Source organism: Neophocaena asiaeorientalis, unplaced genomic scaffold (assembly GCF_003031525.2).
Source record: "Neophocaena asiaeorientalis asiaeorientalis breed wild unplaced genomic scaffold, Neophocaena_asiaeorientalis_V1.1 scaffold828, whole genome shotgun sequence".
NCBI classification, from domain to species: domain Eukaryota; kingdom Metazoa; phylum Chordata; class Mammalia; order Artiodactyla; family Phocoenidae; genus Neophocaena; species Neophocaena asiaeorientalis.
In genome coordinates, this window is record NW_020175443.1 from 2,568,152 (window position 1) to 2,582,788 (window position 14,637).

Sequence of the window (14,637 nt, forward strand, 5' to 3'; positions counted from 1 at the left end):
CGGACTTCCCTCTTCTCTTTGCTGCAGGTTCCAAATTAATTCCCAACTAATGATGTATGTTTTCCATCCACTCTTGGTGATTTTGACCCAACTGCATGGCACTCCCTGGGAAGTTTGTAGCCCCTGGGTGAGCAGCTCCAGAGGAAGTTCTAGCACAGGCTACCTCCTTGGTTCGGCAGTGAGCTAGATTTTCCACCCAGCACTTTTCAGGGCCCAGTGAAGGACCAAGTAGTGATACTCAAGCAGGATAGGGATGAGGGACTGTCAGGAATCTCACCGGTTGAGAGAGTTTGTGTGTGTGGATAATGGAAGACTCAGCTGGAAAGGTAGGTTAAGGTTAGACTAGGCATGGTCCCTTTGAAAGCCAGGCTGAAGAATTTGGGCCATCAGTGGGGCAACGTTGCAGATTTTGAAGCACCACGAAAAGGATGCCTTTGGATTAGGCTTCTGACTCGGATGTTGCTTAGTGTCTCTGTATCCAACCATCTCAATGCCTGGGAAGGATTGGGAAGGGGTAGGGGTGTTGGCTATGTAGCTGACTGTCTGAAACAATATAAACAATGATGTATCTTTGGTTAGACAACCCCTTTCTCTCAATAGGACAGAGACAGATATATATCAGGGAAACACTTCACTGCAGTGACCCAGAGTTGAGGTGTGTGAATCACAACACGTGTCTCTCTTCCTTTGTCATTTGCCATTAGGAACATAGTCCAGATTTGCTGGGAACACAAAACTGGGTGCATGGATAAGTGGCCTTGAGAGATCAGAATTAAACCTGCAAGTGATCTTGGCAAGTTAGGGAAATTGGCACACATCTTGGAATACGTTTCAATAGGGATTGACAGAAACTGGTTCACTGGGAGATTTCTAAAATTCAGGTAAGGAAAGTGTGGCTAGAAGCCCAGCTGGGTATTGCAGTGGGCCACAAGCAGACTCAGTTCAGCAATGGACAAGTGCTTTCAAAAAGTAAGGCTAGGGACTTCCCTGGTGGTCCAGCAGTTAAGACTCCAAGCTCCCGATGCAGGGGGCCCAGGTTCGACCCCTAGTCAGTGAACTAGATCCTGTGTGCCGCAACTAAGACCCAGCACAGCCAAATAAATAAATATTAAAAAAAAAAAGTAAGGCTAAGAATTGGAATAGATTGTCATGGTTCTCAACTGGGGGTAATTTTTCCCTTTCCCAGGGGATATTTGGTGATGTCTTGGAACATTTTTTTTTCGTATCTGAAAATTTTTAAATTATATTTCATATTTAAAAATTTTGGTCAAACAGAAATTGCTTTGATACGCCAAATCCAGATTATTACCTACATTTCAAAATTCCTTAAGGAAAGGTTCAGTTTATCCTACTATTTTGATTTCCTTGGTAGGAGATATAGCTATATATCTTTATGTCCATGTCTATGACACTCTGAAAGGAATAAACACATTTTGTTAGCATTGTTCTCCTTCATTTGGCAATTATTTACAACCACTCTTCAACTAACTTCAGAAGTATTCCAAGTTATTAAAGGGAGTGCTTTTTGGGTATGTAAACACCCAATAACTACTGTATTGGGAACATTTCTTTTAATGGTGCACTAAATTCATCTCTTTAATTAGGAAATGAGATGACTAATTTTCATGTCATAAATGCAACATTCTCTTATTTCATTATTTTTTTAAAAAATTTATTTATTTAATTTATTTTTGGCTGTGTTGGGTCTTCATTGCTGCACCTGGGTTTTCTCTAGTTGCAGCGAGTGGGGGCTACTCTTTGTTGCGGTGCACAGATTTCTCATTGTGGTGGCTTCTCTTGTTGCAGAGCATGGGCTCTAGGCACGCGGGCTTCAGTAGTTGTGGCTCGCAGGCTCAGTAGTCGTGGCTCGCAGGCTTTAGAGTGCAGGCTCAGTAGTTGTGGCGCACGGGTTTAGTTGCTCCACGGCATGTGGGATCTTCCCGGACCAGGGCTTGAACACGTGTCCCCTGCATTGACAGGCAGATTCTTAACCACTGGACTACCAGGGAAGCCCTTATTTCATTATTTTGGAACATTTTTTTTCTTGGCCACGCCGTGCAGCTTGTGGGATTTTTAAAGTTCCCTGATCAGGGATCAAACTAGGGCCCTCTGCAGTGAGAGCACGGAATCTTAACGACTGCATGGCCAGGGAATTCCCATTTGGGAACACTTTTGATTGTTATGATTTGGAGAATGTTACTGGTATCTAGTATGTAGAGACCAACATTCTACAATGCACAAGACACCCTCCTACCCCGCTTCCCCCAACAAAAAATTATCCAGCCCAAATGTCACAGTGCTGAGGGTGAGAAGCCTTGGCCCAGAGTCTCTGGAGAGTAGCACACAGAGACTGCAAAGTGATTCTCAGGACTCGTCTCGCACTCTGTTTGCTGAGGGGTGACCAAGTCTTGAGGAAAATTTCAAAGGATCCCAGATTTTTCTTTTTTTTTTTTTTAATAAATTTTAAGCTACACTAACTTTTTTTTTTTTTTACTTTTAATTAATTAATTTATTTAGGCTGTTGCTGCATTTTAGTTGCAGCACGCGGGATCTTCGTTATGGCACGCAAACTTGTAATTGCGGCATGCATGTGGGATCTAGTTCCCCCACTAGGGATCGAACCCAGGCCCCCTGCATTGGGAGCGTGGATTCCTACCCACTGGACCGCCAGGGAAGTCCCCCGGATTTTTCAAGAGCCTCTTGAGAATAGAGACTAAAGGAATAAGAGCAGACTAATTGCCAAAAGAAAAGGAAAACCTAAGCGAGTTTTATCAATACTATTCACACAAACTAAAGTTAAGAAATAAATTTTTTACTGAAAAAGTGTATGAGGGACAAATGGAACATCTTTTTCTTCTTCCTTATTCATTTATTCATCCAGCAGACACTTCCAGATGCCAGCATAGGGCTAGGCATTAGCAACACACAGGGAATGAATCCTGGTTCCTTCTCTGGGCAAGCTCCCAGTTCAGATGGGGAGACAGGAGCGAATGCATGATTACACGGCAGTGTGGTGGGTGCTGGTGTGGAGGTGTGTCCACAGTGCTGCAGCCACAGCAAGGAGGATGCACCCACCCAGTTCTGTCTAGGCAGAAGGAGAGGAGACCTTCCAGCTAGGGCAAGATTCCCAGGAAGGGATGAACCTGTGCCCTCCTAGGTAGAGAGAATGACCTGTGCAAAGAGACAGGACATGAACATACATGACACGTTTAAAGAATAGCTGGTAATTTAGCACACCTGTAATATACAGTGTCGGGGTACAGAAGGCTAGCAAAGGAGCTGTTCAGACCAACACTTGACAAAATCACGAAGGCTCCTTTTGGCCACCCTTCTATGTGCTCACTCTGCTTTGTCATTGGTCCTCTTAAAATATGACCTGTAGACTCAGACCTTGTCCTCTAGGTGAGAACTGACTGAAAGGAAGGAAAGAAGGAAGGAAGAAAGGAAGGAAAGGAGGGAGGAAGGAAGAGAGGGAGGGAGGGAGGAAAGAAAGGGTTTTTTAAAAAACCTGAAAAATTGTCCCCCAATGTTACTAGTCTCTTAAGGGCTTTCCATAATTCTAATATGTAAACCCAAAATTTAATGTAAAAACACACAGTATAATTTTATGTTCTCAAATTAAAAACAGTGACTTTGGATCTATAAAGGGGGGGTGATGGAAAATTCCTTTCTCCTCTGTCCCTAAAAGACCCAATTTCTTTTTCCATGTCTTCAAGGAATACAAATTACTTCACAAATAATTGCTGTACATCTGAATGTGCCTAAATCTGGAGGCTGATGGTAAAAGTAGCTGCAGGTAGAGAAATTAAAATTATTTTTAAAGTTAAAGGGAATTAAGGCCTTTGGAATTAAGGCCTTAGGTGGCTATTCTAACCAGCTTTTAGACACTTTACTCCATTATCTTGTGAATCCTTGTTTTATGACCTACATAAAATCACATTACTGAAACGTGGTAAACGCAACCACTGAAGGCCTGATGTAACATTTCTAGCCGTATTCTGAACTCCACTGTTTCCGTTTTAGAGAGCCTGGAGCTCTCATTTCTCTCACTGTTATTCTTTTGCCTCTGTCCCCACAGTGAATGTGCAGCTGTTTTCTGTATACAGTGTTTCTTAACCCAGGTTTTTCTTTCACAGGGAGCCTTTTGGGGACTGATCATTGGATTTGTGATTGGGGTGTCCCGTATGATTGCTGAGTTTGCCTATGGAACTGGGAGCTGCATGGAGCCCAGCAACTGTCCCACAGTTATCTGTGGTGTACACTACTTGTACTTTGCCATCATCCTCTTTGTCATTTCTCTCATCATCATCCTGGCTGTCTCCCTCTTCACCAAGCCCATTCCAGATGTGCATGTGAGTATCCATCTGGGAGACCTGTCCTGCCCTGGTTTCATGTTCATGCTGCAACACCCGTCTTGGTTGCCTTTGGCTCAATCAGACGTCACCAACTCACATGACTAAAACAGGCCATCCTTGCTTTTGGTGTCATGTAGAAGGATACAGGACAGAAAACACGGTTTCCCAGTAGAGCAGTGTTAAGAGTGTGTCCTCAGCAGGAGTCCTCACAGCAGGCCTCATTTCACTCCAGAGTCTATTCTCTGGATCCTGCTCCCCAAGTGACAGCTCGGTACAAGGGAATGAGATCACATGGGCAGGCACAGGGGTCACCCTGGCTTGGATGCTTATGTCCCAGATAGCAACACATATTTCTTATAACAGTCTCCTGGTCATAGCTTCCAGGGGTCCCAGCAAGGGACATACCTGGTTATAAAAATCACCACGTCGAGGGAAATCTGAAGTATGATTTACCCTTTATTTTTTTCCCAATTAAGCCTCCAAACAGTTGCCCATAGAATTTAAGAAATTTCAAATAGTATCAAAGTCTAATTGATTTAAGACTTTAAAAATTGCAAGTACTCCTCTTTAACTCTAGATGTCACCCTTGGTTTAGGGTATGTTTGCAGCCCTCCCAATGCAGATGAAGATTACCAATTATGGGTCATTTTTACCATAAGCAATATAGTCTGATAACCCAGCACAGGTGACATTCTATCCTTTTCAGTTTTCCAAGGAACAGAGCTAGAGAGTTAACCCAAGATCGCATTTGTCTGTAGAGAAAGAGAAAGGGTTTTTTTTTATCCCTTTCTGGTGCGTGGACAAATACAGGGGCTTACGGAATCCCTGAGAGACCTTCAGTCTCACTGCCAAATTTTCAAAACTGTGACCAACCTTAATATCAACAAATATTGCTTTTATAGCAGCAGAGCCGCCATCATGGTTAGTGGCCAAATCTGTCACAGGCTCACTTTATGTTGTATTAATTGCTTCTTGATGTCTCAGTTTTTGTAAGTATTGTAGCCCCAAACACATTTAATTCCATGCTTCCTCTTGAAGTAAAGTAGTTTCTGGTTTTATGTCAATAGAAACTGCACCTCCAGCTGTTCCCTGTTCTAAATGGCTTATGAGTCTACAATTCTCCCCCCATAATATAGTACAGAAAACCTGATCTTACACTGCTGGTCTAGATAAATGGGTGTCTAGCCTTGTTTCCCAGCACAAGTGCTAAATGGAACAAATTCACTTATCATATGTAACAAGAGATCATTCATTCAAAACATTTCTATGTTCAAGGCAGTCTCATAGCCTCTGAATATGCACATAGCATAGGGGCTGGTGTGCACGTGTGTAAGATTTATATCCACATTCCCAACATATTTAGAGATAGTGCTGTGGATGGGAACTGTTATCTGTGTTCTTGATGGTATTGAGAGCCACATTCCTTTTCCTTTCTTGATGTACATCTCTTTGTTCTCTCAATTTCTTGGCCCAAGACACTGTTTGGATCTTTCTGCTAACCTGTTCTGCTTTCTCCACAGCTCTACCGCCTGTGCTGGAGCCTGCGTAACAGCAAAGAGGAGCGTATTGACCTGGATGCAGAAGAGGAGGACATTCAAGAAACCTCAGAGGAGACCATTGAAATAGGTGATTTGTGGCTCAGAGCCTATTCCCAAGCCCTAAAGAGTTACTCCTCCAACAGCAAGACCACCTTACTGAAGCCTTCACTAAGTGCCTTATCAAAGCTCAGATCTTTCTACTAGAGGGGAGTGAGGAGTGGGGTGTGGGGTGAGATGGATAAGTGGGTTTTGAGCAGTTTACTCAAGGTCTGGTCAAGGGGAGGAAGGGGATACCAAATTGTCCCAGCTCTTCAGTCCCTGGTTTTTAGTGCTCAGTGAGTAAGCGTGGGTGAGATACATGCCACCCTGACTTGGTTTGGGGCTTGGCTAGGAACAAGGGAAGGCTCAGGACTCTTCCGACATAGCCTGTGAGCTGAAAGAAGTTGGAACTGAAGCTATGGTCAGTTCTAGTGATATCAGGGGGATGGGATAGAGGCTCGTAGGGTCCTGTGTCTTACCGGCTTACCACATCATATTTAAAAAATCAAATTTCCCTGGAAGTCCAGTAAGATAATGCTTAGGCAATGCCAAGAGACTTATCCTGATCATGGAGCAATGCTTTCCTCAACTTCTGTGTTGCAGCTTTTCCTCCCTAGATGGGAGGGGTGCACACATGGAGGATGGTTGTGGTGATGTGTGGTGTGCAGAGGTGTGGTAGCACAAGGTCATATGTGTTCTACCTGGTACTGGGCTGGAGGTCTCATCACTCCATCTGAAGGGGAGCATGGATGCTGCACATCAAGGTCTGAATCTGGCCATCAGGAAACTCATAGAACTAGCTCTGGAAAGGGCCCTAGAGATTGTTTGGTCTTATCACCTCATTTTACAGACATGGAAATTGAGGCCCAGGAAGGGAGAGGCTTTGCCTATGGTCCCAGCTCTGATGTAGTCTGCTCTGAGATCTCTAAAGACCTCTCAGTTCTGAAATGTAACCCTGCAAGTGCTGGAAGGAACCTAGAGCCATAGGCAGCTGGCCATGGTATTAAAAAATGCTGCCCCTTCCTGCTTCCTTGGGACAGGCAGGTGTGAACATGCCCCCTACTTCTCCCACCCCTCAAAATGTCTCCACATTGAGTGAGAATATCAGATTTGAAAGGAACGTGGATGAGGCATATTTTGCATGTTTTAATGTGGAAGAAGAGATTAGCTCTGCACCACAGGGAAGGCTTAAGACAGATGGGTGGAAAGAACTCTTGCAATTTAACTTGAAGTATGGAGGCAGGATAGTGCAGAAACTGTGTGGTATTTGGATTTGGGGAGAACTGAGGTTGAATCCTGAATTCTCTACTTACTACCCTGGGCAAGAGATTCCATTTTTCTAAAGGTCAAGTTCCTCACAAAAGTATTCTAAATGATAGGCTACACTTCATAGCACTGTTGGAAACATTGAATAAGATAATCCTCCACTATAAGAATTGGCTATAGTTATCACCGTCATTACTGATACTTAAGGAAGAGTTTTCTAACTGTGTTTGTCTGGAAAGGGGTGGGCAGCAAGTATGCATCTAACAGGGATGCCATAAAGGAGACTCCTACACTGACTAGAGAACTGGCTTAGTGACTTCTGAGGTTCCTGGCAGCACTTGAATTCTGTTGTTTCTTGAACTCATGGTGAAATCAGACTGAACACTCTGCCCTATTAAAGTTCAAAAAATGAAGATCTCTTGAGGGCTTTTGCAGGCAACAGGTGTGACCCTCAACATTCTCTGAGAAATGGCAGCATGAGGAAACTTGCAGCTGCATCATCATCCCCACCAGCACCATTGTCATCATGACTGATATTGATATGATCATAACATATTTTAGTTATGAGTACTTGAGTCTAGTAATACATTTTAGCACTGCGTCATACTTATAAGGCATAGAATGCAAGTATAAGTCTTCCAATTTTACAGATGAGGAAAATGAGACATAAAGACTTTCTCAAGGCCACCCAACTTTTTATTGACCCAGATAACCAGGCATTTCTCACTTGGGCTGGTTAGTGAGCCCAACTCCTTGCTAATCCCTCCCCATTCTCCTATTTTGGTAGAGTTTACTGAAATGGAGGGGTACAAGGAGGTTTGTCTATCTTTTTTATGTGTGTGAGAGAAAAGAGAGGGAATGGAAGGGGACTAACACTTCTTAACCCCTACTACACACTGGGCACTCTCTCAGGAAATCTTATTAATGAAGAAGGTGTTATTTATCCAACTTTATGTATACTTGAATATGAGAGGTGAATTAAGAAGGCCATAAAGTGGATTGACATATATACACTAATATGTATAAAATGGATAACTAATAAGAACCTGCTGTATAAAAAAATAAATAAAATAAAATTCAAAAAAGCAAAAAAAAAAAGAAGGCCATAAAGCTGGGTTTTGGTTCCAGTTCTGACACATGTATGTGCTTGACCACTGAGGTTCTTTCCAATTCAGTAAGTCTGTGATTCTTAGAACTGGGAGAGTGGAGAGCAGTGGTCCCTGACCATGGTGCTGAAAACACAGTGGGCTTGATTTTGTATCTAGTGAGTCACAAACCTGAGATTCTAACCCAGGTCTGCCTACCTCTAATGCCACACCTGGGCTCAGCAGACAGAATTAGTTCCCTTGGTGGGCATCCACTTTGAATGGCAAGGTCAGTTGGATGGTTCAACTCAGCAGTATCAGATCTTAAGTCCTGGAAGTGTTGATCACTGCTGCCTTGTAGCAGGGACTATTCAGACCAATCCTTACCACATGGCTGGATCTGCTGTGAAGCCTTGGAGTTTCCAGGTGTAGCCAGTGCACTCCTGAGTCATGCCAATCTCATTGCTTTTCAGTGATGTAGCAAACAGACGTGAGTTTCTGTGTTTGGGAGGTGGGTTTTCCATGTTCTTCATACGTCACAGTCCCCAGCCAATTGTTAACATTTCTCTCTCATAAACTATTATTTCCTGTTTGATTCTGACTGTTCTAAATCAAAATGTATTTACATTGGGCCCAACAGAGATAAAACATAGGCAAGCTGATCATAAGGATGTAGAATCCATCTATTAACATCATCTTATAATTATGTTTATACAAACATAAATTTGTACCATTTTCATTCCTGCAAACAAGAAAACTGGGAAATGTCTGCAAAATGGCAGATGTTTCATGGAATGGCATCTCCCCTGGAAACCTTTTCTGGTGCCTCCTGCTTCTGTATCCAACAATCCTTTTATGCTTTTCCCTTGACACAGAAGTTCCTGAGGAGAAAAAAGGATGCTTCAGGCGGGCCTATGACCTGTTTTGTGGTCTGGACCAGCAGAAGGGTCCCAAAATGACAAAGGACGAGGAGGCAGCCATGAAGCTGAAGATGACAGACACCTCGGAGAAGCCTTTGTGGAGGACGATAGTGAACATCAATGGCATTATCCTGCTGACCGTGGCCGTTTTCTGTCATGGATATTTTGCCTGAGTCCTGCCTTCTGCTGCAGGCTGTGCTTGTGAAGGCTAGGATCTTTATTCTGTCTCCTTTTAATCCCGTTCTGCAGTGTTGAAGGGACACCAGCTAGTTTTAAAGTTTGCCCAGTTGATAAATGTGTACATTTGTAATTACAGGCTAGCTAGAGAAAAATTGCTGTTAACTTATGTATTTGAGGCCAGTGTGATACAATCATCTGTACATATCGGAGCTGCAGAAGGAAATTCCACTCAGTCTGATGTCTAGGAAAAGGCAGTCTGATGTCTAGGAAAAGGCAGACCAAGGTGATGTCTGATGCAAGTTTGTCTCAGGTAGATTCAGCATGTCAACATTGTTTGTGACTCTTGAATATTATTTTAAGAGTTGTGGTCTCCCTGGTTCCTACCACTTTCCCTGTCTAACTTCCCGCTTCATTTTTTTTTTTAAAAGAAAAATCTCCCCACCTCCTCATGATATCCCTGTCAAGGTTTTCCTGGTACAGGAAAGATCAATCTGATAAACTGATGAACAGGTTGAAGCTGAGGATGTGAACTTGATGGGGTCCCTTTCCTGGGTGTTTGCTCTTTGAAGGAGGGGCCTGGACATGGCAGTACTACTGCCAAAGGGAGGGACCTAGGCTCCAGCCTCAGGCCAGCGGGGAAAGCAGATAATTCCGAGTCAAGGGGATTTTCTGGTTTTCTTAAAAGTGTCCATTGTCAGTTCTTTGTGTTGAGATTTCATTCATTTTAGCATTTCCTGTGCCTGGACTGTCTTAGCCACTCAGTAATGTTTGTGGACTGAATGAATGATGTGGGTATTTGTTAATAAATGCTTGCTTTATTTTTGGTTAACCTTATGGCTGCACAGAGTACACACTCTGGTGACTATAATGAATTGGGGTGCATTTTTCAGAGGCTCCTCTTCCTCATGGTGCTGATATTGACATACAGGCTTAGTAACTGACTCAGTGTCACAAAATAGAGCACATATGCCTCTTGGGGGCATCTGTCATCTCAAAGCAGCCACACTCTCCTGAAACACTGAAACTTTTAGCCAGAGATCCTCCTCCCTGTGAGTTCATGTGACCACAGCTCTTCTTTTCTTAGGTGTCTTGATTGGTGGTCATCCATTGACCAAGTTTGGGGTGGGTGGTCTCTGTTCCAGGTGGTAGCACTCAACACTTTTATTTCTTGTTTTACCTGTTTCCTAGGGAGAAATGTTTTAAATTAAAATTAATTAATTTATTTCTTTTAGTTCCACCTGTGGAATCTTAATCATATTGTAATATAATCCTGTGGAAGTCATGATGTTAGTATTGACTGATTTCAGGCTAGCTTAGAAAAGAGCTGAGAGTGGTTCCTTGGGTATAAAAATGGTTCAACAGGTAAAGAATGGCTACTTCTTGTGAAAGGAAAAGAAAATATTTGATGTGCTCTCATATTCCCCTTAAGCTAGGCAGAAAACAAGGAAAAGTGGAGAATTTCACATGGCTAGTATTACTCAGAGTACTCAGTTTTGTGGGGAGTTTGTGATATTTTTGAGCTTTGAGAGGATAAAGGGAGAGAATTGAAAGCTAGTGGATGGAGCATCATAAAGTATCTAGATTGTCCTAGATTCTGTTTCTGACCTTGTCAATGATTCACTATATATATTGTGGTAAATTATTTTGTCTCAACTCTGTATTTTTCTCTTTGAAAAATGGGGACCATGGTGCTCATAGCATCTACCTACCTCCTCTGGGTGTGACGAGGTTGCTTTGAAAAGAGGATGAGCGATACATACATGAAAGATGCCAAGCAGATGTAATATTAAGCTGCATTTAGTCCTCTACATTAAAATTTATTACTTGGTAAAAAATAAAAACATTAAAAAACCATAACATCCTGATTTCCTGTTTTCTAGACAAATACTGACCTTGTCTGTGGTGAGCATTTGTTGGTACAAGATATGGATTAGGAAGCAGGAGCCAGGACAGTTGAGAATAGAATCTAACAACTTGAACAGTTTAACAACAAGTAGCAAAGTTTGGAGATGATTTCCACTTGAAAACCACTAGTAAACATGAGGTGAGTAACTACCTTCGATGTACAATGTCCCATTAGAACAGACTGAACCACTTGGGTAACCAGGGCCCAGTAAGTGATAAACTATACTAGAATAATTTCAGGGATGCAGGAAAGAGCTATTTGTTTCCTCAGATGGAAGGTGTGTGTTATGGTGCAGAGTGATTGCTCATTAATGCTAGATTTTAGAACTGAAAAACCATGCACTGTCAGGAATAAAGCTTCTTTAAGTATGGGTGACCATTTTAAAAGGAATCTCTCAAAATGAGAAGATAAAGCTCCTTCTCTGCAGAGTGACGTTGGTCCTGGGGACTTTGACATACCTGGGAGCATTTCTTACTTCCATATAACTGAGTCAGGCATTGGTGTATACGAGAAAAAATTTCTACCTCTGAAACTCACTAGAACCCACTTTTTCCTAGTACTGAAATCACCATTTCCTAAAAGATATGCTACAGCTTGTTCTGCTTCACGAAGGCAAACCTTGGGAGAAAAACATGTGTGTACTTAGTTGCAGGAGAGAGATTTTTTTAACATTACCCCAAACTCAGCCCGAAGAGTACTTCTTCTAAACTCCAAGTTGGATTTCGGTGAACCAAGTTGTTTGAATGAGATGCCATTGCATTGATGGGTTGGTGGGGATGGAATTAGGGAGATGTGGGTGAGGTTAATGGGGCAGCATTATTTGACTAGCTCTGGAGGATTCAGGTGAGTGGTGTTCAGTCCCCGGGTTCCACATTGCATCCCTGACCCAGCCAGCTTTTTCTGTCAGAGGAGCTTCTGCTCTTCTATGAGGGCTCTTCCAAGACTCCCAGGACATGGATAATGATGCTTTCTGGTTCTAGGGCACCCCCAGCTTGAGAGAAGTTGGTCCTTGAGTGGACCTGCATTCCTAGATCACACTCAAAGGCCAAATTGTCAAACTAAACACTAGATATTTCAGATTGGAGAAAATTCAAATTAGAATGCTGGTGCTTCGCTTTATTTTCTGATAGTCCAGGAGTCAAGGTGCCTGAGTCCTGGGAGCAGCAGATGCTTTCTCATTAACTCTTTGTTGAAAACCTCTGTGATCCAGCCACCCAAAGGCGCTGCCCCACCTGCCTTCCCTCACCCTCAGGCCCTATACGTTCAGTTTGTAATTCTATTTCCTTTTGCTGCATGACATCCACTTTAGATTATTTTTTCCACAGGAACCCATGACTTGGAAATCCATAAGATGCATAACTAACTTTATCTGTGCTATAAGCTTAATTGTGTTCTCTTCTCCCACGCATTCATTTGTTAAAGTCTAACCCCCCCAGTACCTCAGAATGTGACTGTATTTGGATATAGGCTCCCTAAAACGGTAATTAAGTTAAAATGAGATTACTAGGGTGGGACCTAATCCAATATGACTGATGTTTTTATAAGAGGAGATCAGGATGCAGGTACACACAGAGGGAAGATCATGGGAAGACACAGGGAGAAGACTGCCCATCTATAAGCCAAGGAGAGGCCTCAGAAGAAACCAGCCCTGCTGACACCTTGGTCTTTGACTTCCAGCCTGCAGAACTGTGAGAAAATAAATTTTTGCTGTTTAAGCCACCCAGTCTGTGGTACTTCGTTATGGCAGCCCTAGCAAACTAATATAATCTGTAAGGGGATTAGATCCTGTTCTGCATTTTCTTAGATTCTGCATTTGTCAGTTTGATAGGCATTTATCACAGGGTCAAGTATATTAACTATATTTTCCTATTTTCTGTACTTTGATGCTCTGGCATTTGGAGGCCTTGCAGATTGGGGAGAGATGGCAAAGTGCTTGTTCCGGATCACATCTGTCATAAACTGACCAACCAATCATGTCTATACACCAGTCACCTCCTTATCTAACTCTCACACACCAAGGCAATATTTCCTCTGTCCTAAATCATCCCAGGGCCAGGTACTTGGCAATTAGAGACCACCTCAATAGCCCAAAGCGCACCAGAATTACTCAAACCAGCCAATCCTAAGTTGTTTACCTGCCCTGCCTTGCCTTTCCTGCAGAAACCCCAATAAAGTCTGTGGCCTAGGCCTTCCTCTTGCTCCTTTCTGCCTTCTGACTGACAGTGGTGCTTCCCCCTGTGGCCCTGCATGGCATGCAGTGCCCTCCTCTTTGGGATCTGTGACTATAATAAACTTCTGCCTTTCAAGCCTGGTTCTCTTCTCTTGTGGCTGCACCGACTTCACCATACCATACCCCACACCTACATTATTAGAACAGATCCACTTCTCCTAGCTGTCTCAAAGGTCTATAGGGCACTATCAGACAGACTCTTGATCAGGAATTGCATTTCCATTTCCTTACAAGACTATCTGTCTTCTTCTCAACCTTCCTTCTTCTTAACCTTCTCTTATTCTTCACCCTCTCTTCTTCTCTCTCTGTCTCCATTCTTGTCTCCTCAATAGTCATTCACCTGGTCCAGCCATCTTGCAGACTCCATATTTTCTACTCAGTGAACCCAACACCACTTTTCATCACTTTCTGACCCCTCTTGAAGCCAGGAACACACCTATGGCCCCACAAAGCTAGGTTGATTCAACTTGCTTCAGCAAGGGAGACAATCAAGCAGAAGTGCAGCTTCTCACCAAATAGAGGAAGAGATAGAGTTACCATGGGATTTGGAGGAAGTGTGGAGTTTAGGGAAAATTTAGGTGAGACTGTGTTTGGCTCAAAGTAAAACAGAGAGAGTGTGTAAAGGGGTTAATATACAGGCTGGTCTAAGAAACAGACCCAGGGTTCCTGTTATCTTGGAAATTCAAAGTTAAATGTGGAATATTATGTCTGAAGACCCCTATCTGAAGCTCTGCGCCTGGGTTGGAAAGCGAGACTGTTTCTCTGTTAGTGACCTGTGTGACTCAGAGCCATCAGGCAAGAGTGAGCTATTTCATTCTCACTGATATCATTTCAAATAGCCAAGCTTCTCAGTCTATGATTTTAGAGAACAAGTTTTCACACCATGTCCACGATGTTAGTTAGCACAAGCTGTTTTTACAGGCTTACATTCCTTGTCTCTCATTCTCACACCACAACTCTGACTGCTCCAGGGCCATGGTCCTGACTTCTGAGTTCCAGTTTGTTAATATTGTACTATACTATCTACCCAAAGATATTGAAAAGGGAAATTTAACTTGTTGAAACAGAATACTTGGAAGATGGGCTAAATAGCAGAATGGACAGAGCTGACCTTAGTG

At 42.9% G+C, this 14,637-nt stretch overlaps 1 protein-coding gene across 2 annotated transcripts in view; it reads left to right on the forward strand.

The window, feature by feature from the left end:
• The window catches only part of SLC5A1 (solute carrier family 5 member 1), a 53,673-nt gene extending 42,433 nt beyond the window's left edge, over window positions 1-11,240 (forward strand). For both annotated transcript variants that reach the window (XM_024768030.1, XM_024768032.1), the window contains exons 13-15: window positions 4,137-4,352; window positions 5,876-5,981; window positions 9,159-11,240. In XM_024768030.1, coding sequence (XP_024623798.1) covers window positions 4,137-4,352; window positions 5,876-5,981; window positions 9,159-9,376 — 540 coding nt within the window. In that variant the 3' untranslated portion in view covers window positions 9,377-11,240. The remainder of the gene's footprint in view (window positions 1-4,136; window positions 4,353-5,875; window positions 5,982-9,158) is intronic.
• Window positions 11,241-14,637: the final 3,397 nt, after the last annotated feature.